At 35.2% G+C, this 27,652-nt stretch overlaps 4 protein-coding genes across 8 annotated transcripts in view; 2 read left to right on the top strand and 2 right to left on the bottom strand.

Annotated features, from left to right (window-relative positions):
* The first annotated feature begins 611 nt into the window (after positions 1-611).
* LOC120348612 (glutathione S-transferase Mu 4-like) lies at positions 612-4,685 on the top strand. The gene is made up of 8 exons (XM_039418772.2): positions 612-814; positions 1,194-1,269; positions 1,942-2,015; positions 2,864-2,993; positions 3,191-3,239; positions 3,542-3,653; positions 3,937-4,047; positions 4,456-4,685. The coding sequence occupies exons 1-8, from the start codon at positions 776-778 to the stop codon at positions 4,564-4,566; spliced, it is 702 nt and encodes a 233-aa protein (XP_039274706.2). The 5' UTR covers positions 612-775; the 3' UTR covers positions 4,567-4,685.
* A 9,059-nt stretch (positions 4,686-13,744) lies between these two features.
* LOC144422045 (uncharacterized) lies at positions 13,745-16,114 on the top strand. The gene is made up of 3 exons (XM_078111785.1): positions 13,745-13,895; positions 14,383-14,402; positions 14,968-16,114. Exons 1-3 carry the CDS (start codon positions 13,849-13,851, stop codon positions 15,981-15,983), a joined length of 1,083 nt encoding a protein of 360 aa, XP_077967911.1. The 5' UTR covers positions 13,745-13,848; the 3' UTR covers positions 15,984-16,114.
* Positions 16,115-19,947: 3,833 nt separating this feature from the next.
* LOC120347577 (uncharacterized) lies at positions 19,948-23,028 on the bottom strand. The gene is made up of 5 exons (XM_039417607.2): positions 22,884-23,028; positions 21,762-21,779; positions 21,233-21,382; positions 20,765-20,893; positions 19,948-20,273 (listed from the first exon to the last, which is right to left on the bottom strand). Exons 1-5 carry the CDS (start codon positions 22,948-22,950, stop codon positions 20,116-20,118), a joined length of 522 nt encoding a protein of 173 aa, XP_039273541.2. The 5' UTR covers positions 22,951-23,028; the 3' UTR covers positions 19,948-20,115.
* A 2,017-nt stretch (positions 23,029-25,045) lies between these two features.
* The window catches only part of LOC120343481 (electroneutral sodium bicarbonate exchanger 1-like), a 40,578-nt gene continuing 37,971 nt past the window's right edge, over positions 25,046-27,652 (bottom strand). For all 5 annotated transcript variants that reach the window (XM_039412683.2, XM_039412675.2, XM_039412709.2 and 2 more), the window contains one exon: positions 25,046-27,432. In XM_039412683.2, coding sequence (XP_039268617.2) covers positions 27,156-27,432 — 277 coding nt within the window. In that variant the 3' untranslated portion in view covers positions 25,046-27,155. The remainder of the gene's footprint in view (positions 27,433-27,652) is intronic.

The following is a 27,652-nucleotide window of genomic DNA, read 5'->3' as shown; positions in this document are numbered from 1 at the left end:
GTCGGAGACGAAATAAAAAACTCTTTTGTTCCATTAAACGACCATGGGATACAAATAGTTTCTAAGTATTTGTTTGGACATGGATGCATGAAAAACAATTAAATTTATCAGTCGATATTCAGGAAAGGATATTTACTTCGCACGACATAGCGTACATCGTATATTCAGCGTACAAGTATATAACTTAAATTACATTTTAGTTAGCACTACCCAAGTGGACGGAATGCCTGGGATAGCCAATTTTACTGAATACGAACTTGATGACAAATTTTTAGACAGTTAAATAGATGTTTTTACGGTTTCAGAAACTACTTATGATTTGAGAAAGCCAATGCACCTTTAATGATTTCTACTAGTATTAGCATAGTTATAAATGTTTGCCTTTCCTGCGTGTATCGTGGCTATATACCAGGGCCACAGATGACTGTTTTGTGAATCGTATCCAAGTGTTGAACTGAGAATGAAAAAGTAAATATTTTGTCTGATTACAAAGGGGATCGGTGTAAAGACTCGCTCTATTATATAATGTTGTAATGCTCCAAAATCCCAACGTCAGTCTTGGCGGGACCGGACAGAGAGACCACACTTAGAATGTAAATTGAATGGGAGTGTTTTTATCTTCACGCCTTCCAGAAAATATGCTTTTCTGCTGCCTGTAACGACGTTACTGTAAATCAAAAGTTAATTTCCTTCAGTTAGCAATAACAGTGTTTTAAATAAACAACTATTTCTTGTTCAGTTCAGAACCTTTATTTAGATTAAATACGATTTCAGTATGGGTAAAATGAAACTGGGATACTGGGACATTCGTGGGGTGAGTATTATTTTTACTACTCATCAAAGGCTCGAATAGGCTAAGTGAGGAAGTAAGAAATGTGTTCCCATTAGTATGCAATAATGACACACGATGGACACACAATTTCACCTTGATATAGACTGACGTATATACCGTACCGACAGGACAGGATACTATTAGAATTGCCATAGCTTTCTCAGAGTTATGAAAGTGGTATTGTCCGAAAGTACAAGACAAATTTTAACATCTTTGCAGTAGTCTCTTTGCGGCCTATTTGAAAAAAAAACTACTATTACTTTGATGCATTATTATATGTTATACTGTACTGGCTGCAAAATTAGATCTGAAACCGATTGTTTTGCTGTGTCAATATTTGTAATAAATTATATATTTACAGAGAGTGGAAGCGATTCGATACGCCCTTGAATATGCCGGGGCTGAATATGAAGAAAAATTGTACACGATGGGTGCGGGTATGTGCAGTTAAAATAATTTTTCTCTGAGTATGTGAAAAACATGCCTTCCTAAAATCACGGAAACGCCTTAATATTTGGTTGGAAACACTTGAAACTCGCTTTTGCAACGTGGCCTGACAAGCGAGATAGGTATTCTGTGATCAGGGATGCCGTGGCGATAAGGTGTCCGAGAGGACTATTCCAGTTTCAAATTTATTGGCTTTCAATTGTTGACATGACTGTCGTTTTTTTGTTCAAGATTACTCTTATAAAAGTGAATCCATGCTACAAGATGATGTTATATATGTTAGTATAGTATTTTTAAATTTGAATTGATCCAAAGCGCAAAAGACCACTGAAGTTATAGGCGCCATAAAACATATAACAACAACAATCTCCAAGGTGAAACGGGCACTTGTTCGGCAAACATTTGCTTCAACCATTTCGTGTCTGGGGACTTCGAGAATTTCGGTTCATCTTCTCCCAATGTCACTTAAGGTAGACAAAAGACGAAAAAGAGAGTATATACGATAGCGGTAGATCTATACCAGACGCGTATATTTCGAACAGTGTTAACTCACCGCAAGATCAAACAAAACTGTGAATTCGTTCTATTGAATTGCTGGTTCAATTTAGTTCATAAACTATTTTCCACTATACTCACAGAGAACGCATTTTTGTAATATTCAGACCCACCCCATGATCGCAAAGAATGGATACTAGACAAGGAAGTTTTGCGCAAACAGGGGCTTATATTTTCTAACGTGAGTTTCTTATATTTATTTACCAGTGGATATTTTATATAAAAAACGAACTCGTGAGTGCGGATCGCTCCTGGACATGCTGGGGTAGAAGCAACGAATTATTTTTGATGAATACCTGTAACCTGTTAAAATGAAGCAAGCTAAATCACCAGATGGACGAATAAATATTGTAACAATATTTTCATTTAACAATGAAATAATATTTATATAAAGCTATAAAAGGCCTTCATTAAATATTCGCTTCTAATATGTCACCTAGACCTTGGGCAGAAAATAATTGTAACCGTGTTTGCAAGAATAGTTTTTCTCCCATTCACTTTTGTGAATACGTACCAATTTACTGAGGGAAAACACGTTCACCCATCAAATACCATTTAAAGGCGCGGCCTGATATTGGGACCCATTCGTTTTGGAATCACTACAGTATCACCGTGACTCATCTTTTTGCACGTGCTCGTTCGATAAACCCGGAGAGTATAATAAAAAGTAAAAAAGTATTCTTTAATCGGCCTCACTAAATATGTCTTCATCGACATTGAAAGATTTTTCTATAAAAGTTTTATGGGTCGCTTCAAATTATCCGTCGGCTTTATTCGAAACAGATGTCAATCGCCATATAAACAATCTTTTGAGTAAATGTATTCGAGTCTCACTATATACGTCGTGCTCGTAATTTGCTTTGAGGTAGTTACTCACAAACTCGGCAAATTTATATTTGAAAACTACGTTGGTCTATGTCTGACTATGCCAAGAATGCTCATAATCACTTACACGCTATGTTAATTGAGTTTGCACAATACTCCGAAGAGTTTCATAACTCCACCATTAATGTTTTTGATTTAATTTAGCTTCCCTATCTCTTTGATGGAAATGTGAAGATGACAGAATCAATGGCAATTCTAAAATATGTTTGTTCAAAATATGGGATGATGCCGAAGGATGACGATCAGTCTCGGGCTACAGCTTACAATCTGGAAGGTACAGCATACGTAAATTATCATTTTTTAGATAATCGCTCATGTTGTTAAAACATATATAGCAACGGAATTTAAATTGGACCGAATACGCAACACATCTTACTACAGTTGTCTAATATTTACCATAACTTCAATCGCGGATGTTTAAAAATGAATCGAATGAACCAATGCATATATATATATGTGTCCTTTTCGCAGGTGTAATGATAGGATTCACAAACACGTTTTATGGAGAGTTTTTCGTCCCGTAAGTCGATTTGTTGTATTAAACTATTTGTAGGGTATATTTTGTTTTGGTCAATGTACCTCCTATTCTACTACTAATAACTAATATGGATATTATACGATACCAGTATAGTGTATATGGCAATAGATTTCACAGCGGTAAACCAAGTTTTTCAATTTACATTCACAAAAATTTGCCTCATGGACATTTGCACCTACATGCACCCACGACACGGCCATTTGTACCAGATCACCATAAAATGGTGCCTTCTTGTAGCCATTTTGATGATTTTTTCGTTACATGTTTTAAAAATCTTCATACAGGCCTGAACAGTACGAAGAAGCATTGAAGACTTTTCGAGAAAAGACGTTTCCTGAATTTGTGGGGGGCGCAATTAAAATCATGGGCGACAAAAAGTGGCTTCTTTCCAATGAGGTTTATTTCAAAAATATCATAATACTTGAGTTCAATGTCGTTGCCGTTGCTGGTTATAAAATCTACATCTTTAATGTGAAATAAATGCAGATCAGGGGATGTAGCATTTCGTTAACGTGGTCTGGTTCACTTTGAATGCGGTATTTGTAACAGCTTTACCAGTTATTTCACATTGAACTTTTAATATTCAATATAATACGTGCAAGAAAATTTTTCCTAGTAGATTGTGAGATTACAATTTTTGATTTGGGTCATTATTAACTTTTGTTATTTATATCTATAGATCACATATCTGGACTTCCAATTCTACTCTTTGCTGAAGAAAATATGTTGTCTCAACGAAAATTGCTTACAACCATTTCCAAGATTGAAAAAATATGTTGGAGATTTTGAGGTAAAATGAAAATATATGTCGCAAGTGTCGACTGCGCGTTAGCGCCGATTAATAGTGAATTGCAGTCGCGCATTGTCGCGACTACATTAACATTACTTTTTAGTTTTGCCACATTTTGAATGTGTTGACTATTGGTCATCTTTTGAACAATATATTGTATTGTGTACTGTTTCGTACATTTCTATCGTTTGCTTTACAAAATAACTGATGGGGCGAACCGAGTACATTTTTAATAATAAAAATGGAAATATCTTTTTACTTTCATATCAGACTTAATGAATCCTTTGTTTAAATCATAAACGTCGTCCGGGTTGATGATACTATCGGTACTGTTTAATATTAATATCACAAATTAATATTGGGAAATGATGAAAATTACATGCGAAATAAGTAGCCTATTCATTTTAGGCTATTCCTTCAATAAAGAAGTATCTTGCTTCCGGAAGATTCCGAAAATATCCAATCACTGCTCCAGTCGCTCGATGGGGGTTCAAAGAAGAATGCAGAAGTCGCAAATGAAGACAATGAATCTGCAGTTGAAACTAAAAATATAAACCAAATATTTTGTCATTTTTGGAATAATATAGATAATAAAATGTACCTTGAGAAAAGTTTTGGTCTAGTCCATTTCTAATGCGTGTAAAAGTTTCTCTCAGAGTCGAGCGAATTAGCAGATGTCAATCATTCGATTCAATGTTTAGTTAATATATTACTTAATTCAACTCAAGCAGTACAAGTTGAGGGAAAGACGATAACAAGCTTTGCAAATTTTTTTTTGCTCCGAATCAGAAGCAAGCTGGTCTCCAGACTAACTATTTAGTATGTAAATCGTTTGATACCGCTCTTTCTGTTAAGCATTTTAGTGAAATTTTATGCTAGCCTGCAAGTTATCTTGAATAATCTGATTTTGTTGTCTTCGTATCACAGATCAAAAGCAAAATTCAAAAATATGTCCTTGAACTGAAGTACAGATAGTTTTGATACCAACCTTTCCTGCGGAAATTGAAGTTTAATTTGATAATCATTCATCACACTGACCTGTTCATTAACACAGAGCTCAATCTACGTTAAAAAATAAATAACAGACACCCACTCAAAATGTTTTCATAAGCATTGTAAACTTACGCAAATGATCCGTTTAGCTGCAATTCCGCGCTGAAACAAAAGAGCAATGATCAAATATATGGACACGGAGGCTAGAGCGAAGTACACCAGTATGAAATCTTTTACAGTACCGGTAATCTAACCACCATATCGCTGAAATTCGATTGCGGCATAGCCACACGTTGTCACACATGAATTTCGGTGACCGTACATTTAAACCCACGTACATTTGAACCCATGTGTATATCCGCGGGTTCAATCTATATGCGGGTGCTACAACCCATGAGAAGCATCAGACACAACTGAAGCAGCCGACCTCCTCCAATAAGAAATACATTTTCTCTAGCACGTGTTATGGGTGGTCGAAGTCCCATAATACAACTTCGGACGTTAACACAATTCTCAGACCAGACAAAACAGCATCGAATAAGAAATCAGCTTAGTATAAAAACATAAAAAAAAATATGTACATAACATAAACAGGGACACTATGGTTGCATCGCGACACAAAACTTCAAAGTGAAAAACGAATCCCATGGAGCCCACAGAAATGTTTAAAATAAATGAAAGTAATAGCATTATTTCATAAATGTTACGTTTTGCTTTGTCTCTGATTCATAGGTTCACTTTGTATCCAGTAATAAATTTCTGCCATTTTATATATGTCATTGAGACTATTTGAAGTACGTTTAATTAGCGTAAGATACCGGTAGTGGCGTACCAAGAATTTCTGAAGAGAGAGGGAGAGCATTTATAATTGAAACGACATAAGATATGTGACGACATAAGATGATGTAATATTGTAGTTTCTGAAATGTATTATGACGTGATAATGAACTCAGTCCACGAAATCTATTATGACATAATAATTTGATTTCTACATTTGTTCATAATATAAAATTGCAATTACAGGCAACATTGCTCACTACGCAAGTCGATTTGAAAATTAAAATCAAGTAAGGAGTTTAAAGCTGTATTAAGTCGCCATGTAACCAAAAATGTACTCGCGGACCGGCAAAAATTGTAATGAACGGAACAGAGAAAAATAACATATATTTGCGCAATATATGTAATGTCGGGCACTCAATATGCTTCTAGACAAAAAAGACACAGTCAAAATCATTTCACACAAAGAAAAACTATCATATAATGTGCCGCCGTAAATTGAAATGGGTGAAACATAAAATAATACCATATACATATATATTTGCAATAATAACAAGAGAGCTATGCTCAAATGTATGGACACGTTTGGAGTAAATGAAAGTAATAGTCTTCTGGAGAAATTTTTTTATCTTTGAGCTTTGAAAACTTCAGAGCAATTGGTGCAGTAATGAAAGAGAAAAGCAACCTTTTGGTTTAGGTAACAAGTGGGCGTGGCTTTCCAAACGTTTTCTCACCACTGAGGGGGCGGAGGCACTGCCCCCACCCCAACGCCACTTGAAAAAATTTCCAATACTCGAGCAAACGCTTTCCCGCACCGAGAACGAAGGCCTTTAAACGCCAAAATCACTCTAGCGTGACTTGATCGATGGTTTGATTGACAGGTAGCCTATTCCGGGCCACTACAAGCCTGCTTTGGCCCACTTCCATTTGCCCAATCGTTCTGAAATTTTTTCTGTGTCAGTTTGGTAGCACTTCCAGGGTTCACACCACCAATTCTCTGGGAAGTGGTCAATCTCACAGGGTTGTGGCTTAGTCTTCAATAGCTGTTTCACTCGCGACTTACGCGCTAAGATTCTTGATGTATACTGAGCTTTCCTACAAGTATATTGCAAGCAAGCGAAGCAGTACGGTACGGTTTACCGTACCTTTATCATCACCGGTAATCTCGTAAAACTCACGAGTTTTGAATAGCATGTATTTTCCTGATCCGCCGTCACGCTCGGCAGAATAAAACAGTGTTCCCATAATTAAAAAGTTATACAGCGAAATTTTGGACGAAATATCAAATTTCATGGAATTCATACAAAATTCAGAAATAAATAAAAGTAGTAGCCTTCTGGAGAAAAATTCCATCTTCAAATACGGAAATTGGAAGATTGATGTAATGATTGTTCAACACACTGACTCACTCACTTCAACTCACTCACTAACACAAAGCTTGATCTACAATAGAGGTGGCAAACCCGAGGCTCGCGTGTCGCATGCAGCTCTTTTCGCATTTGTTATTTTAAGGAAACATCTAAAACTACAAACTACTACTAATTCATCATGTTTCGATTAGGCATATCATGATTCATCTTGCATTTTCGTTCACTTCATCGTGCAATTGTCCATTATTACGTCACAATCAAATTGCCGTTGCTTCATAGGTCCACTTTGTATTCAATAATATATTTCTGCCATTTTATATATGTCATTGAGACTATTAGAGTACGTTTAATGAGCGTAAGATACCGGTAGTGGCGTACCAATGATTTCTGAAAGGAAGAGGAGGCATTTATAAATCAAAATGGTATGATGTAATATTCTGTATTTTACATATTGCTAAAAATCGATTAGGACGTCATATTTTTTGTCGAATTACATTATGACGTTTGATGAACTTTTAATTTCCCACGAAATTCATTATGACGTTATACAGGGAGTCCTCGGGTTACGACGGTCGCGACTTACGCTGTTTCGAGGTTACGAACGCGCACTCCATAGCGCTGTTTCGAGGTTACGAACGCACTTCATAAGAAAAATAAAAGATAATACTGTACAGTATTTGCTTTTATTCATGTGATATGGAATTGTTTTCTGTTTTTTAATAATAAGATACTTTTTTGCATCATTTTTACATTTTATTACAGTGTTCCGACTTACACTGAAATTCGGGTTACACCGCGTCTCGAGAACGGAACAACGTCGTGAGTCGAGGACTCCCTGTAATTGGATTTCCACATTTAATGAATATACAAAATTGCAGTTATGAGGAACATTGCTCACTTCGCAAGTCGATTTGTAAACTAAAAACAAGTAAGGAGTTTAAAGCTGTATTAAGTCGTCATGCAACAAAAAACATGACGTCATAATACACGTTTCTAGTCGCGAGCGAAGGGCCTTTGGCTTTTAAATCAGTAAATACCTATTTAAAAATCACAAAATTCAATATCTAGCACTTCACACTCCCTATTCATTTGTGCCCTCGGGGAGATGTTGATAGTTTTTTCTCATAGATGTGAAAAACCCTAAATACTGTGATGCTATGATGTCACATATTTTGGTATAAATCTGAAATCACTCTAAAACCTGATTCTTTACCTTTTCTGACGAAGATTGGAATAAAGTTTCGAAAGGAGGTTTATCAAATATCTTTATATGACGCCCAAAGTTTATGTTCATTTTCTTGGTTCGTCGAATATTGCCGGTCTCGGTAGCACAACGAAAATAGTTCATAACGACAAACTTCGAACATGAATAGGTAGAATAATTTCAAAAAATGTGTTGAGCCTGACTATAATTTTCACATTTATGGACTCGCTTGAACCATTTTCCCGGCAGCTGATGTCAATTATAGTGTTTGGGCAAGAAGAAGATGCATTTTAACTGAAGTGGGAACCAAATAAAATATTAGTAATTCATTTCAACAACATAATGTTCGATCAGGCAAGAATTTCGTTTTTAATAGCCACTTATGACTGAAATGCCAGTGAGTGTGTGTTTAAAATGATAATATATTGCGATGCTCTGTGAATCTTGTCAAAAACATATACCACGGGATCATATAAACCAGTGGTCGGCAAACTTTATGTACTTGTGGGCCAAATATCCACTTTACCGGTAACGTGCGGGCCGCATTAATTTCCGCCTATAAACAATCGCCACATTTAACTTCAAATTATGGCGCACTCGCACCTTCTATTGCTGTGTCGAAAGGCTGCTACAATAAGACGTGTATGTTGCCTTTTTTATATATTTCATCAAACAGAGCATGTTTTTATTACTTATCGATCTCGATCGGTAAGTATGTTGATAGGTACTTGTCTGTCTGTCTGTTAGACACACGCGATATTTTGCATGTGCATTCAATTGTATATAAATATGTAGCCTAACTGTTCAGTGTTCTCCCAGAATACTTTTGGCAAATTTTGCGTGCCACGGTGAGACCTTTTGCTATATACACTATATACTTATATTCTACATCCGATATTTTGAAAAAAACTAATGATAGTCTTCCTCATGGCGACACATAAAATATAGTGTTGCATTGAATTCCGTGGAAATGGCCTAATCTAATTCTGATAATCGATGCCAATTAAATTGATGATAATGACATCCACATATAGAAATTTTTAATCCGTGATATGAAAGCAACCCTCGCAATGAATTTAAACTATACTTCTATTCGAATTTGATATCATTAAACTTTCATACGTTATTGAAATATCCTGAAATATATATTGGAAAATTGATTTGATTTCCGCTAGTCGAATATTTTTTGGTGGAAGTTGGAAGTTCGTGAAACGTATTTGGTAAATTCAATTCAAGGATATTCTATTCATCATCTTTATAACAGACATTATGGGCCATATTGGCGGATGTGGGATATCTAAATGAGGTATTTTGTACAATAGAATTTTTGTTGGATATACAATCACAATTTTGTCCCAAGAAGATTGACTAGATTCACAGAACAGCGCAATATTTTATCATTTCCAACATACACTCACTCGTATTTCAGTCATGGGTGGCTGTTAAGAATAATATTCTTGCCTAATCGAACATTATGTCGTTGATACTAATGCTAATACTTTACCTGGCGCCCCCTTCTGCTATAATGCATTTTCTCTTTGCGCAAACACTATAACTAACATCAGTTCTCGGGAAAATGGATCAAACGAGTCTATAAATGTGAAAATTGGAGTCAGGCTCAACTAGGGTTGCCAACTGTCTTTCATTTCAAAGGACAATCCTTAATTTGAGGTTTTTGTCCTTTTTAAGATGATAATTGTCCTTTATTTTTTCCAACGTCGTTTTGCCCGATAGTTATAGTACCGTGTTTGATATTGTTTCGTTCTTAAATCGCCTCCGTTTATGTATTTGCAAGCTTTTAATTATTCTTTTTTATTTCGCTTCGGCACGGCTTAAATAGCCAAAGAAATACCAATTTTATTAACAATTTCAAATATTTTACATTGATTTTTCGAAGATGACAAGTGGCAACACTCCAAGATTTAAGTGAATTCTAGTTCAATAACAAAAATATAACTAGAATTTTAACTAGAATATAATTGGTCTCTAAGATTTTAGATTATTTCTCAACTCTGCGATAACGTATTTGGAAAAAAGATTTGACTTTGATGAAAATTCAACATTCGGAAAATAATCTCTTTTGGATAGTCTTTCTCCAAAATATCAGACACTTGTAAAAATTGTAGAGCATTTGAAGCTAAAAGACAAACTTAATTTGAATATGTTTTAACCTTCTTGATGAAGTTGCACTCATTCAAAAAAAATTTGGCACGATTCAAAGCACTAAACTGTTCACAGAATGCAGCTTGATTGGGTCAATGTTAAATAAACATTGAATGAAAAATACATGAAGATTTTTTAATATATCTTTTTTAGCTTGTATATAATTTGTAGTTCATTGTTTTATATTGTTCTTTTCTGCAAGTTACAAAATAAATGATGACGGTAATCTATGTCCTTTATTGGGACTTTTCATAGTTGGAAACCCTATTTACACCCATGAAAATTTGCTCCATTGATATCTGCACCAATGTACATTAGCACCCACTTATATTGCACCCCTGAACATATACAGTCACGTAGAATTGCACCCGCGGCACGGCCATTCGTACCATGTCACCAAAAGATGGTGCCTTAGTGTAGCCACCTTGATGATTGTTTTCGTGACATGTTTTAATTAAAAATCTTCATGCAGGCCTGAAAAATACGAAGAAGCATTAAAAACTTCCCGAGAAGTGACGTTTCCTGAATTTGAAGGGGCCGCAATTAAAATCATGGGCGACAAGAAGTGGCTTTTTTTCATTGAGGTTTGTTTCATAATACTTGACTTCAATGTCCTTGCCATTGCCGGTTATACAATCCACCTCCTTGTAAAATGGATAGCTGCATTTTAGATGCCGTTGCATTTCGTTAACAAGGTCTGAATTTTACATTGAACTTAGCATATTCAATATAATACGTGTAAGAAAATATGTTTCTTTCGTGGTAAATTGGGAGATTACAATTCTTAATTTAGGTAATTAGTAACTTTTTTTTGTCATTGTATATATATATCACATATATGGACTTTCAATTCTACTCTTTGCTAAATAAAATATGTTGTCTCAATGAAAATTGCTTTCAATCATTTCCAAGATTGAAAAAATATGTTGCAGATTTTGAGGTCGATGCTGCGGTAGCGCTGATTTGTAGTAAGTTGTAGTTGACGTGGCCATGGCCAGCATTGTCGCCCTTGCGTATAACCATCGACGTAACATTAATTTACAGGGTTGCCACATTTTGACTGTGGTAAACTAGTGGCCATCTTTTGTACAATATATTGTATTGTGTACTGTTACGTACATCGTCTTTTGCTTTCAAAATAACTAATTGTGCGAACTGCGTATATTTTCAAGAATGAAAATACTTTTTTACTTTCATATCAGACTTAATAAATCTTTTGTTTAAATCATAGACGTCGTCCGGGTTGATGATACTACCGATACCGTTTAATACCACAAATACATATTGGGAAATGATGAAAATTACATGCGGAATAAATAGCTTATTTGTTTTAGGCTATTCCTTCAATAAAAAAGTATCTTGCTTCCGGAAGATTTCGAAAATATCCAATCACTGCTCCAGTCGCTCGTAGAGGGTTCAGAGAAGTTGAAACTGAAAATATAAACCAAATATTTTGCAAGTCATCTTTGGAATAATATAGATAATAAAATGTAACTTGAGCAACGTTTGGTCTAGTCCATTTTTAATGGATGTAAAAGGATCTCTCAGAGTCGAGCGAATTAGCAAATGTCAATCATTCGATTCAATGTTTAGTTAATTTATTACTTAATTCAACTCAATCAGTACAAGTTGAGTGTTGAGTCAAAGACGATAACAAGCTTTGCAAATTTACTTCTGCTACGAATCGAACACAAGTTTGTCTCCAGGCTCAGAAAACTCACTATTTAGTATTAACAAATGTACATCGTTAAAAATTTTATGCTTGCCTCTGACCTATCTTGGATAATCTGATTTGGTTGTCATCGTCTTATACCATTTGATATCTCCCAATGAGGCTATTTGAGTATACCTGTAATAAGGCGTAGGATACCGGTAGTGGCGCACCAAGAATTTCTGAAGGAAGAGGGGCATTTATAATTAAAAAATCTTTGACGACATAATATTATGTAATATTCTGTATTGTACATTTTACGAAGAATCCATTACGACGTCATATATTCTTCTTTTTGAAATGCATCATGACGTTTAATGAACTTTGAATGACATTATATTTAGATTTCTGCATTTGTTTATTATACAAAATTGCAGTTATAAGAAACATTTCTCACTACGTAAGTCGATTTCGAAATTAAAAACAAGTAGGAAGTTTAAAGCTGTATTAAGTCGTCATGTAAATAAAAACATGACGTCATAATACGCGAAGGGCCTTTGGCTTTTAAATCAGTAAATACTTATTTAGAAATCAAAAAAATCAATAACTAGCCCTGCACGCTCCCCATTCATTTATGCTTTCGGAGAGATGTTGATACTTTTTTCTCATAGATGTGAGAAAATCCTAAATACTTTGAGGATATGAAGTAACATATTTTGGTATAGATCCGAAATAACTCTAAAATCAGATTTTTTTACCCTTTCTAACGAAGTTTGGAATGAAGTTTTAAGGACGAATTTCGAACATGAATAGGTAGTATATATTCAAAAAATGTGCTGAGCCTGACTCTAATTTTCACATTTATAGACTCGTTTGATCCATTTCCCCGAGAACTAATGTTAGTTATAGTGTTTGCGCGAGGAGAAAATGCATTATAGCAGAAGGGGGCGCCAGATAAAGTTTTAGTATAAACGACATAATGTTCGACTAGGCAAGTATATTATTCTTAACAGCCGCCCATGACTGAAATACGAGTGAGTGTATGCTTGAAATGATGAAATATTGCGCTGTTCTGTGAATCTAGTCAACTTTCTTGGGACAAAATTGTGATTGTATATCCAACAAAAATTGTATTGTACAAAATACTTCATTTAGATATCCCACATCCGCCAATATGGCCCATAATGTCTGTTATAAAGATAATGAATAGAATATCCTTGAATTGAATTTACCAAATACCGTTCACGAACTTCCAACTTCCACCAAAAAATATTCGACTAGCGGAAATCAAATCAATTTTCCAATATATATTTCAGGATATTTCCATAACGTATGGAAGTTTAATGATATCAAATTCGAATAGAACTATAGTTTTAGTTCATTGCAGGGGTTGCTTTCATATCACGGATTAAATATTTCTATATGTGGATGTCATTATCATCATTTTAATTGGCATCGATTATCAGAATTTGATTAGGCCATCTCCACGGAATTCAATGCAGTATTATTTTTTATGTGTCGCCATGAGGAAGACTATTGTTAACTTTTTTCAAAATATCGGATGTAAAAGTGTATAAAAAGGCGTCATTTCTTACTGTAAATCACAGTTTCGTGGAATCAAACTTAGACAAACAACTGGAAAGATGAAAACAACAATTTTGATTCTTCTCATGCTAGGACTTGGCATCAAGTAAGTTACAACTAACAAATATTTGTCAAGCTGCTTTTACTTACTTACCCGGATCAAATGTATATCAAATGTTGAAAGAAATTGTCAAGTAAATCCATTTGCATGGTCGAGATAATCATTCCAATTAACCAACTTCCGCAAAAAAACAATGCACCTCACAATTTAATGCAATAAACCTGAAGATTCATAACAATATATTTTTATGACAGTCGACTTAGCTTAATTCTCAAACGACAATAATCAGTAAATGTGAAAACATTTGTTTATTCATGTTCCATCGCCAAAATGAGAGACGGTGCCTCCACGGACAAAGCCAAAAATTTTCCCAGAATCACTCTTCGACTGGTCCAAAAACTCAAAATGAAGTTTTTCTTGTTTGATTATCAATTTATATCAAGGAGTTTTCAAATAACTTGAAAATTCCATGTAGTATTTACAAATATATCTATCAGTAATTTTCCTAATGTCAAAAATTATCTTTTTTTAGTGCAAAATCTCTGGAGGAAAGTAAGTTCTAAATTATATTTCAATTATAACTCATTTCAATTTATTTCTTCTTTTTATGAGTCTGCAGAGATATATATTTTGAACTTCGGTTCGAGACTATTGATCTGGTAAATTTACCACATTTCATTACTGCATCCCACCCTGACCACGTCATCCAAAAATTACTTCATTTCGGCTTCACAATCACGTTAAAACGGGGGAGATGACTGGATTTAGTGAGTTTGTTATCATTGTCGCAGACACCAATACGGGAGATCGTCGCTATATTATGGCAAGCTGTATTACGTGATTGTGTCGTCGCATTGACGTAATGTTTGTATGTGAAGGAAAATATTGTCGTTCTACGCTCACTAGAAGTCCTTGTGGTATTAGACTACACTAGACCCTGTAACCGTAGCTATTCCATCTTCGTTCAGGCGTGATTTGGGGGAAATTAAGCGTAAAATAGTTCGGTCTTCGGGATTTTTCACGACTTTCGTTCATGAAATTGCTCTTTTGTCCGTACAATTGTTCATATTAGCACGGAATCAGAACAATTTTTTGAGTTAACTCTATTTTTTACTAGGAAAAGCGGACCAACGAGACAATGGAAAGGGGTTTTTTCCTCTTACCTACGACCAACAAGACAATAGAAAGGGGTATTATCCTCCTACCTACGACCAACAAGACAATGTAAGGGGGTATTATCCTCCTACCTACGACCAACAAGACAATGGAAAGGGGTATTATCCTCCTACCTACGACCAACAAGACAATGGAAAGGGGTATTATCCTCCTACCTACGACCAACAAGACAATGGAAAGGGGTATTATCCTCCTACCTACGACCAACAAGACAATGGAAAGGGGTATTATCCTCCTACCTACGACCAACAAGACAATGGAAAGGGGTATTATCCTCCTACCTACGACCAACAAGACAATGGAAAGGGGTATTATCCTCCTACCTACGACCAACAAGACAATGGAAAGGGGTATTATCCTCCTACCTACGACCAACAAGACAATGGAAAGGGGTATTATCCTCCTACCTACGACCAACAAGACAATGGAAAGGGGTATTATCCTCCTACCTACGACCAACAAGACAATGGAAAGGGGTATTATCCTCCTACCTACGACCAACAAGACAATGGAAAGGGGTATTATCCTCCTACCTACGACCAACAAGACAATGGAAAGGGGTATTATCCTCCTACCTACGACCAACAAGACAATGGAAAGGGGTATTATCCTCCTACCTACGACCAACAAGACAATGGAAAGGGGTATTATCCTCCTACCTACGACCAACAAGACAATGGAAAGGGGTATTATCCTCCTACCTACGACCAACAAGACAATGGAAAGGGGTATTATCCTCCTACTTACGACCAACAAGACAATGGAAAGGGGTATTATCCTCCTACCTACGACCAACAAGACAATGGAAAGGGGTATTATCCTCCTACCTACGACCAACAAGACAATGGAAAGGGGTATTATCCTCCTACCTACGACCAACAAGACAATGGAAAGGGGTATTATCCTCCTACCTACGACCAACAAGACAGTGGAAAGCACTATTACGGCGGCGGATAGGATCAATGAAAAAGTTTTGAACAGCTACGGGACTAGAAGACGGACGGAACCGGCAGAACATAGATATTTCTTGTTTTCTTTGATTAAAGGCTAGCCTTATTATTCAAAATATAACACTACATTGCATTCAACATTTGTATGTTTATTGTGTTTAGAGTGATGTTTTGGGAAATTTGGCACAAATGGGTTTTATCAAGAGGCTTAGAGTTTAGACGATTCAGTTTTTATTAACGAGAAGAACAAGGGGCATAACGCCAACTATATTCTGACCCTGTCACTATCTGCTGATTAAAACGTACACAAATAGTATCAACCTTTATGTCGGAACTGGCATTCCACGAAGGTATTTTGCAATAAAAGTTTTGTTATCCCCAAAATGAGAGCAGAAGTTGTAGCCGGATTGTTTTAATCAGCTGTCGGCTTAGATTTTTCGGTAACCAGATGTGAAAACCGGATTTGGAGTGGGTTCGATGATTGTTTTTGCTGACATTCTCCCCTGCATCATTTCAAAACTGTCGCAGGAGAATACGTTCTGATAATTGGTCCACTAAAAAATTCAGAATAACAACATCTTGAATATATCAAGCATCATTTATTGCTTGTCGTTGATCCACTTCAATGTGATGGGTGCAATCGCTTTGCTCCCACCAGTTCATCCATTTTGGGATCTGGGTGGGACAGTGCTCTTATATCATGTCTCATTTCCATTATTTTGCACAATCTTCTTTTAATAGCGAGTAGCCTAACGCAGTGATTTTCAACCTTTTTTGTATCGCGGAACACTTTTTTATTCTAAAATTGTGGCGGAACACCAAATGAGGGTTTGGGAAATAAACTATATTATGCAATTAACCGACATCGATCATTTCGGAATAAAATAAATTAAAGAAATTAATAATACCTTGTCAACTTCAGCTGGAAAAGACGTTACACATTCCGAATCAGAGCTACCGATGAGCAAGGAACAGAAATGGTATTTTAGCGTAATATCTGGGCCTGTTTCGATGAGTTTCAATATTTTATTCTGTCTGGAATTTAATTAAGTGAGACAAACACGCAGCTCTTTCCCAACGACTCTCAATTTTTCGTGTTTTTTATACTCTTATGGCGGCCAAGAAAAAGGTTGGCAAAATCGAATATTTTTTCGCATTAAAAAATTCGAATATTCTTAACAAATACCGAATTGTCCAATACCGAATTGTCCAATACCGAGGGTCCAAAACGTCGGAGATAGATTTGGAAATTGATAGAAACATCGAAAATCGGCAACAAAGCGATTTTTACTGGTTAATTTCGTCATACTCGCTGATATTTTGTCCTCCTGAACGTTTTCAAATTCCCGCCATTTGTTCTTTTGCGCAACTATTAATTCCTGTGGGTCGGCGGAGATCGAAGTTTTATATTATTGGTATAACTATGAGTTCACATCAGCGACAGATTTTAATGACATTAAGGAGTGCTTTCAAAGCCAAATTAATTGTATTCTTATATTTATCTTTTGCGCCGACTCTGATCTAACTTATCGCAAATTAAACGTCCCAATTTTAATCAAAAAATATTATCATTATCGTCAACGGGATGCACACATTTATTATTTATTAAGACGACAATCGACTTTCCTAGGCTCAGTGTTATTTTCGAAATAAATCAATTTGATACTGTGATTGGATAAATCTGTGAAGCTGCGATTGCGTGAATCATGAATGTTGATAAAAATTCTGGAATAAAGGCATTTCTACGTTGTCGTTAGACAGGACTCTTGAACGATATTTTACATACGCGACCTGATACCAAAAAAATTGTAAACAATGCTGTGCCCAAGTGCTGTGCCCTTTTCGTACCTAGTAGAAGGGAAGACGCTAATTATAATTATTCACCTCAAGTTTACCATTTGTTTTACAACAAATCAATACCCCGACCATTATCATAGCTAATATCGTTACCGAGAAATTCACAATTTTATTTACGGAATTTGCAAATTCAACACTCCACTTGACGATTTTGATGATGCCACGCCCTGATTAATACTGCAAGAAAAGCTTCAAAATGCAACGAATGTAATCAATTCCGATGATGACTCCATCCATGGTCGAGTATAATGTTCACATATTTGAAACATTATTTGGTCAAGGATGAAATGGATCACTAAAAATACACGCCGAGCTATTAGAAAGTCCATTAAAAGGAAGTATGGCCTGTCATTTCTTATCTGGTCATGGGTTTTTATACCGGCTTTTGACTCATTTCCACGGCATTTTTAAATCTATGCTATTTATATGGTACTCCCGTGGTATGTGAACCAATATGGCGGACACACGAACGTAGTATGTGTACCAAGTTAGGGTTAGGCCATAACTTCAGATACAAATACTACAGGAGTCACCTGGCTAGTCCCCGAACTCGTAATAGAACTAAAAAAAGGAAAATTGGAACAAAATTATGGCCTAACCTGGTACACATATTACGTTCTATAGTGTCCAACGTCTTGGTTTGCATATTACAGGAGTACACCATTTATTTAACTCGAATTTTCTGACGACCTAAAATAGCCGTTTTCACCATGTATCGAAAACGTCTTTGTAACTCTTAATTTCCCAATAATGATTTTCTATTCGGGTCATGCATGCGGAGGCTAATAACATCTTTAAAATCTGGTAACTTTATTTTAGATATCTTAGTTGGGTTGACGTTTCTACATTTACGGACTGGTGTCGGCGCACTTTTTGCAAAATATCAGTAGAAGCCGAGGGTGAATTCTCGCGTAATCCAAGCGATCGATTTACCGGCGCGAGTTCCGTGCCCAAGCAAAGCGGTACAGATTACGTGGTATCCTACATACGAATAGTAAAATGTCATTCGAATATTTTAATATTCTATTCGCTATTCGATTATTTTGCCCAGCCCTAGACCGGCCATGCTCAAAAAGCTCATTTCGCAAAGATAGGTAGTGGAAAAGGTAGCAAGATTGGAAGCGCTTGTGAACCGCGGCTTTGTGAAATTTATATAAATTCATCGGACGATTGAATATCAGTTATGACGTCATAATACAGCAAAAAAACAAAAAAAAAAACACCGGTTAAAATTCACTGGCCTAACGCATTAGAAACAGGCACACCAGAAAACAAGCTTGGGAGAGTTTTTCGTGCCCTTCACGATTTAATTCTTGCAGAATAGCGTGCATATTTTTCAAATATATAAAATTAAAACTTTATTTAGACCTTTCCTTTTTGAAAGTCATCTCTCGTGTAAGGCAACAAGATAGTTTCGAATTCAGAATCGTGTTTTTTGCACAATTCAGACGCAAGCAGACGGAAGAACAGTGCGTACTCATGTTATGCGAACTAATTTCGAACATTAAGACTTGACCTAAATGTACAATGCACACTGCACTGATGATTCTTGACAATTTACGATCAGGTGCATATGCCTTTTATAAACAATGATCGGCATTCATATAAGGCATCTGTATTTGTCACGTTGAACAATGTTTGTTACGTAATAAATTCATCGAAATGATGTCGTATTTTTGAGAAACACTGTACTTGCATGACATCAAAAGTGTACTCGACAGTGCTTATGTGTCACAGTCAAAAAACCGCTCCGAGGCCCCCCTAAAACTGCTTTGCAGATCCCTAAGCGTCCGCGGACCTAATTTTAGTACAGTTGCGCTAGCGTTTAACTTGTCGTTCACGAATGAATTAAAATGCCGAGTTTCATTTCCTGTGTGGCAAAAACACTTGTAATCTGAAAAAGTTGGAGAGCGTCCATTATCTTGTCATTTAGCCTACCTTAATTACGGGTATCACTGCAGTAAACTCTTCTATTCAGCTTTTATTAACTTTTTTAACAAAATTGCGATAATCATCAGACTTGTCTAGTTCCGAGCGGTTTTGCGAGTCCGTTTCCCTACTAGAATTTAAGGTTAACAAAAAAATTTGTTCCAAACAAAACTTTCGTTAGCATACATCATAACAAGTATGAATGCTACAATTTATTCCACAGACAGATAACAAATATCTGGATAGGCAGACTTTATTTTTGAATATTAGTCGTCACCAAAAATACAAGATAATGTCTAATAGAGTGTTTTAAAAAATTGTAAAATGTTCATATTCTATTCAATCATTCTTCTTTAAATATTTTTACAAGGATTACTTTTGCATGATTGCATCTCTTCGCGTTTGTTACAGGTATTCGGTATCATACATTTTCGACTCCGACTTTTGTGTCCACTTCCACATGTCACGGAACAAGGTCCCCAGGATGACCACCAAGAGAAAAAATCGAGAACTGGAAAATTTTTAACAAAATCTTTTTTATATAAAAAAATGAGAATACTGAAATTAACAAGAAAAAGTGAAATAGTTAATAAAAAGAAGGTCATATTAAATGATGAACATATTGGATATTCAGAATCAACTACAATCTACAATTATGAGTGTCGACTGGGAAATTCGTGCATGTGAGATCATAAAACAAAACTTCGAAACAATAAGTAAAATTAAATAAATACAAAGTCTAGATATGTTTAACTATATTTTTATGAAAAAAAATCCCATCTTGTATTCAGCTATATCGTCTAGTTCTAGTTCAGCCAGACGGGCTTTTGATTTTCGGTTTGAGTCGTTTTCATAAGCTTAGATTTGATGAAAAGCGATGATTTGATGAAACTTCTTCAAACATATGATTGCGTTTAATAGCATGGGGTTCAAATAGGATTAAAAGACCGATGAACTTAACAAACTTCAATTACAGAGATATATATTCTAACTGTATCATACATTTGTTAGCACAAGGGCGAGTCGAACATTTTCTTGTAAGCTTCACGCTCAATACACCATGTGTACGGTATTGGACACCGGTTCCACAAGTCTTCGAACATTTTGACCATTCGGATTTCCCATTTGTGCCTGGAATGCATAGCATCTAACGGTTATGACCATCGCCAATATAGCACTGAAAGATATGTCCAACAAAAGTATTTTTCGCTAATGTGCGACATTCTTAATTATGCTATTGTACATTACGTCTCATCTTATACATTTCTCAATTATCTTGATACAAAACATCCCAATTATCATTCAGGCGGGAGGCATTTGACAACATCAATAGAACTAGATTTAAACTTAATTAACAGCACATCTTGCGCAGCTGCGCGAAGTATCAAACCAACTGTCCATATAGCAGTCCAATGAGCCGACGGTATACAAAACACATCAGCAACATTATTTAACATCATTTCCCCTTACCTTTTGTTGTTGAATTCTTGCCAAGTTTAGATGACGCAGCATTTTTAAGTTGGTCTTTTGGGTTCACATTTTTTGCCGATTGTTTTACATTTTCAATTTGATCTTTTGGGTTTACCTTTTTTGCCGATTCTTTTACATTTTTTGACAAACCTTCATAAAAGTTTTTTGTGTGAATTATGACAGTGATTTGTCGGTAAGTATGGAGGTATATAGTTTTGTACTTCGTGAAATTATTTTACAGGTCGGCAATTTTTAAATAAGTGGTGTTGAAAATGGATAAGCAAGGAATAATTGAAAATTTCGTTTTCTTTTTACTACGATAGGCCTACATTATTCGTTATTTAGGTGTTTTAAATAAACAAAATGAGCAAATCTTTGAAAAACTTCTGTTCTTTACTACATATAAAAATGAAGAACGTTGGCGATTATATCACATATAACGCTGAAATTATTATTTTTTTGATTCAACCCAATATTGCAGTAATAAAATACATAGTAATATTACACCGAACAATACACAAAAGCTTACCCGGTATTCGAAATCTGCCTGTAAAATTAAAATTAATGTGAGCTTTGATTTAAAATTTGGTTTGTGCTTATTTTCACTCGGGAATTTTGCGAGCATGGTAACTGCACAAGAACCAGCCTCTTGAAACATCCGGAGGCCCGGTATTATCAGATCGTGCAAAGCGGCAACTTTTCCAACCAAGGGGGGAATTCCTCTCTAGTAAGGCAACAGAATGGCATACCCTATACCAGGGATGGCGAACCGTTTTCAATGAATGGGTCAAAAAATATATTTTTATTGCGGAACAGAATATAGTGGGTCACAGATATATAATCAATGTTTATATCTATAGGAAACTTCCGAAACAAATCTTATCTTCTCTTGGTGTAGTTTTGGGCTTTATTTATGCAGCACTTCTATCAGAGACTTTTTATGGCTCTCGATTTTATGAAATTATAGTACGAAAACACGCATATGAGTTAACGAAAACGGTAGGATGATGCGGCAAATTATTTTACGGTTCCAAAGGGTTTGGAGGAAATTCCATTCTGATAGTGTTATATTTTTCGATCAGCTTTCAACCACATTAGGGCATTTTGTACCGCCCCATTGTTATTTCAGATTTCTAGGTTTTTATTTCAAGTCTGAAAGATTTTGTTTTCTCAACCGCATTGTAGGCGAGAAACTAATAAACTGCAAAGTAGCATCTGGTTCTCGTATAACCCCTAAAACAGTCTGCAAATGGACCTCCGAAAGAGACGAAATGTTGCGAGAAATAAACATATCAATTGCATTGTTATGTCATAAACGATGTCGGAGCCAATAGCTGAATAACGTTACACAGTGATGCAGAGTGCAGACACGGCATCCAGATTAGGAGTTTTGAAAATTACCATACCGGCCCGAAAATTAACAATTTGAGTATGAGCGATCGCAGCCCTGGCTACCAACCTGACGGTACATTATAATAGTTCAGTTATTGTTAGATTAATTTAAGGCCGGTTTGATCAATTTTTATCACTGTTATATTAGCATTTTATTTTGTTCGTGCCTTGGCGGGTCACGAATAAAACGCGGTGACCCGCGTGTCAGTGGTTCGCCATCCCCGCCCTATACTATAGTATGTAGCCATAAAAAGCATACCTTCAGTTCCCTTGACAAACAATACTATCACGAAAAGTAGAGATAGTATTATGATAAATCTCTTCATCGCTTTCGTACTTTAGATTTATGAACGTTCGAACTGATCACATATTACAGACAAAATATTTGAGAAATGTTCCGGCTCACTATTCGAATCTTTAGGACGGAAGTAAATATTTTTACACACAAGTCACTGTATCCGGAATTGATCACGTTAGTATACTATTAAAATATTTTATTTAATTCATTTTAAAATGATTCAGTGGGTTGAAATTGAAATAAAAATGTAATTGACCATGTATGAAAAGATGTGTCTGACCTAATGGCGTCATTTAGATTGTATTTTAGTAAATTTAGTGATATGTAGGCTACTCAATTTTCAGTAAAAACTACTAATTATAAACAATAACAGCGTATTTTGTGTAAAAACAGAAAAATCAAGGATCATTTTTAGATGACGACGGTCATTTATTTTGGACCTTTTCCAGTGGTCAGTAACACCAAGTTGGTTTACCATTAAACATACCATAGTTTATTCTCCACTCGAGAAGAAAAAACTTAACTTAATATTTATTAAAATTGCATTGATTTGTGGTAGTAAATTTTATAAATGCAAGACATTTGCTAATTATGATGAAGCATGAAGCGATGCAATTAATATTTAGGCAAGCCCAACGGCGAAAAGGTGTGAATGAACATGCTTTTCGTATTCGCAACCACGATTTTGAGCTCCATTTCAGGTGCTTCATGTGCTTTTAAAGGTGCTTCAGAAGTATGTGTACCAATATGGAGTTAACTAAGTTTGTTCGCCTACTTTACATCAAGTTGTGTAAAGGGACGGCAGCCTACGGGCAGGCGGTATATTCATGTGACTCACACAGACCGTCCCCGAACTCGTAATAGAACTAAAATGAGGAAAATCGGAATGAAATTATAACCTAACCCTAACGTACACACACTACGGCAGTACGCATTTGAGAGCATTTGACATAAAGACATTACTATATCGTTGAGTATATATATTGTATTGGTCAGTAAAGTAAGCATATATATATTAAACTGATATCACAAACATTAATTAGATAATTTGTTACTTTACTTATTCAATTAACGGAAGTATAAATATCAATAAATAATTTATTGCTGATTAATAATGTTGATATTACGATTTTTGTTATTATTTGCTAATTTTGGTATTTGCGCTTGTTTCTTGATGATATATATGATTTTATAGTGCAGAATCACAACATATAAGCATGGTGATGAAAGCTCGTCGTTCCGCCGATTACCACAGGCAATTAAGTACATTTTCTCCTATTCAAAGCCACCCACGCCTAAGATTTCTTAATACATCTACTCTATTGTACTACTCGTTTGTAATGTTGTTGAATATAAATGTTGCCCAATTTTCCTACCACAAGCGAATGTCTTAAGCTGGCGACAATGTGGCAACGGTAGAAACGGAAAAGTGGTACCGGTATGCCAGAGTTTATTACTAAGTAATTCAGTGCCAGGTACAAGTCCTCTAAAACCCCAAATGATGTCGAGCACACGAGTCAAGAGTGAGTCCCGGCAAATTTTTCGAGTACGAGTAGATTTGAGATGAAATGGATTAATAGGAGTCATATGGACACTAAGATTTTCATTCCATGTTAAATCGAAGCTATATTTCAGAAAATCAAACTAGGATTCAATCTTGTATTGACAACATTTTTTTCATCTATTTGTGCGAAGTTATTATTTGATAGTGTAATGTTGTATTGTTATGCTGGCGACAATTTGACAACGGAAGAATCTAATTCGGATGCACGGAAAAAGTAAGATTTCCATCATGTCCAGCGAAGCTACTTTTTAAAAGATCAAACCAGAATTTAATCATGTATTGACGAACGTTCAACTCGACACCATGGTTTATATTTTGAGTTAATGTTGCAACACGCTATTAAATTATCAATTATCATTATTCATAGTAAATTGCATTTCACCAAAATTATATTAGAGTCTTAAAATTCAAGTCTCTCTGGCGATTAGTTGTATCCGATCTTTGCATCCGAATGATTCGAGTGCCTTGAAGTCTTTGTGAAAAAGGCAACTCAAGTGACTGAATCGAATCTCTACAGCACTGCATAGTAATACAATTACTACCAGAAACAAGAAGATAGTTCACCATTTCGGATCATTTATTTAATTTTATAGAAGATCAAATCACAAAAAAAAAACTATTTATCAGAAAGGCCACAAATTCATTCAGTGGGATTATTTTACAATGATCGTTATTGTCACAAAAATCATTTTCACTTCCGAAAACGTTTGTAGAATTCACTCAGTGAGACAGAATGGAACAAATTTTACATATTATTCCACTAAGTGACTATGTACAATGAGCATTCAGTTATCGTTCAAAAATCGGGATGAGTAAAGGTAGCTTACCAGCATGGGTAGGTAAGTAACATCCACAACCCCATTTTTACGCTTGGGTCAAAACTTGGTGATTGCAATCAAATTTAATATGTTATATTTATGTACAAATAAATAAAATGAACGTACCAACTTATTTCAAAACGCAAATTAAACTTCGATCGCCCACATATTTTCAAATGTTTATCAAATATAATTAAAATGCTATAACAACTAACAAAGAATATATTTGACATCAACTTATTCCTGTATCCGTTAACTGAGCCTTTAAAATATAATTCTAGAATTTTAGAGAACAGACCATGTTGAATGACATTGAGCAACCAATGCCAAAATACTATAACCATGGAGACTGAAAAAACAGCAATCATTATGAACGCAATAAGCTTTTCACAAGTATCTTCCATTAGTTCAAATGAAAACAGCGAGAACAAATAATTACAATTCTACATTCAGATATCTCCATTGTAAGGTTGGCGAATGTTTGATGCATATTGGGTGAAAAAACTAGTTTTTTAAACTAAATTATAACTTTAGAAGATTTTTCGAATTTTAAGAACGAGATTATCGAAGTGTGAAATTTTAACGATTTTTCAAAAAATGCCCTTCTTCGAGTTGAATGCTATTTTTGTTCAAATATAATCTTGTTTCAAAAAAGTAATAAATTGAAAATATCACTACATAGCCTAATTTTTTAACAGTGCAAATTGTGATTCCCAACAGAAACTCACAATTGTAAATGAAATAAAAAGCAAGTATAATTAAGGAAACATTACTTAATTACTATAATTAATAGCACTTAATCATTAAAAACAACTAAAATAATTAAAAACAGACAATATTAAATTAAATAAATAAGGGGAATAAAATTCCCGATTGTACGTATTTCACATAGAAATGGCACCGAAAAAAGTCGCAATTGCGAGGATGGAAATCTCACAGAATGTCGAATGGTAGTGCAAGGCCGGTGAACCAAAAGAGACAATTCTTTTAACTGGCATAACTCCATAGATTCTAGCCAAGATTGAAATACATTAAAAAGCTAATGAAGCTTTTCAAGTGAAAAAAACATTTCAGTATGTACCGAAAAACAAGTGATATTCGCAAATACACAAAGCTAGTTGCCATAAATTTCACTTTATAAAATTTACAATGGGAACACCATATTTTTGCGAGAAGTTTTTAGAAAATTTCACTTTAATAAAATTTACAATGGGAACACCATATTTTTGCGAGGTGGTTTTGAAGTAATGCTTTTTTTGCACAAGAAACACTGAATTCCATTTCAATACAATATCTCAATCTGTTTTTCTCAATGTTGTTCTTAACTTCATCGAGTACAGCTCATCAACTTATGACAGCTAGATTATTTTGATCCCAAAGTCTAAGAAACTGTTTATGGGAAGCATATAATGGACACGAAAACAGTCGTGATTTTGAAAATGCAATTTACAATTTGTCTTCCTTAATCTGGGGTTCGTTATCATCATCTTGTATAGTTACAGAAATGAATGGAGGTGGGTCGTCATCATTATTATTTGTGGTATTGGTCTTATTTGTTGTTCACCATATTTTTGCGAGAAGTTTTTAGAAAATTTCACTTTAATAAAATTTACAATGGGAACACCATATTTTTGCGAGGTGGTTTTGAAGTAATGCTTTTTTTGCACAAGAAACACTGAATTCCATTTCAATACAATATCTCAATCTGTTTTTCTCAATGTTGTTCTTAACTTCATCGAGTACAGCTCATCAACTTATGACAGCTAGATTATTTTGATCCCAAAGTCTAAGAAACTGTTTATGGGAAGCATATAATGGACACGAAAACAGTCGTGATTTTGAAAATGCAATTTACAATTTGTCTTCCTTAATCTGGGGTTCGTTATCATCATCTTGTATAGTTACAGAAATGAATGGAGGTGGGTCGTCATCATTATTATTTGTGGTATTGGTCTTATTTGCCTCGTTAATCACTGTCAATTTGTGATTGTTACCAGAATTCATATTCGGAGACCTGGATGGACTTTTCGAAGGCGGAGACGATGTTTTCTTAGGTGGAAACGAGTATTGTGGGGGTTCGATGATTTCTTCTGCCCCCTTTCGTTTACCCTTTTTGCTTCTTTTTTCTCTGAAAAATATCAAGGTAGACTTGTAATTATTGATTGCAGATTCGGAAGTCAAGAGTTTGTCATGTTATTATTGATATCGAAGTGGAAATTTACAGAAATTCTTCGAAGTTCGGACTTTTAATGGTGAAGACTATAAAGCTGATAGAATTCAAAAATGTGAAGTTGACTGAACATTCACAACAGGCAATAAAGAAGGCTCGCAATAAGAGTTAAAATGTT

This window comes from Styela clava, chromosome 1 (assembly GCF_964204865.1).
Source record: "Styela clava chromosome 1, kaStyClav1.hap1.2, whole genome shotgun sequence".
Classification (NCBI taxonomy): domain Eukaryota; kingdom Metazoa; phylum Chordata; class Ascidiacea; order Stolidobranchia; family Styelidae; genus Styela; species Styela clava.
Note: the sequence above shows the minus strand (reverse complement) of the source record. Positions and strands in the feature narration are given on the sequence as shown.

Coding starts and splice junctions, on each gene's coding strand:
- LOC144422045 (XM_078111785.1), top strand. CDS start 13,849: ATGAAAACAACAATTTTGATTCTTCTCATGCTAGGACTTGGCATCAA. Junction 13,896..14,382: donor ATGCTAGGACTTGGCATCAA/GTAAGTTACAAC, acceptor ATCTTTTTTTAG/TGCAAAATCTCTGGAGGAAA. Junction 14,403..14,967: donor TGCAAAATCTCTGGAGGAAA/GTAAGTTCTAAA, acceptor ATTTTTTACTAG/GAAAAGCGGACCAACGAGAC.
- LOC120348612 (XM_039418772.2), top strand. CDS start 776: ATGGGTAAAATGAAACTGGGATACTGGGACATTCGTGGG. Junction 2,016..2,863: donor AGGGGCTTATATTTTCTAAC/GTGAGTTTCTTA, acceptor GATTTAATTTAG/CTTCCCTATCTCTTTGATGG. Junction 4,048..4,455: donor AATATGTTGGAGATTTTGAG/GTAAAATGAAAA, acceptor TATTCATTTTAG/GCTATTCCTTCAATAAAGAA.
- LOC120347577 (XM_039417607.2), bottom strand. CDS start 22,950: ATGAAGAGATTTATCATAATACTATCTCTACTTTTCGTGATAGTATTG. Junction 20,894..21,232: donor CAAGAATTCAACAACAAAAG/GTAAGGGGAAAT, acceptor TATGCATTCCAG/GCACAAATGGGAAATCCGAA. Junction 20,274..20,764: donor TCGCCCTTGTGCTAACAAAT/GTATGATACAGT, acceptor AAAATTTTCCAG/TTCTCGATTTTTTCTCTTGG.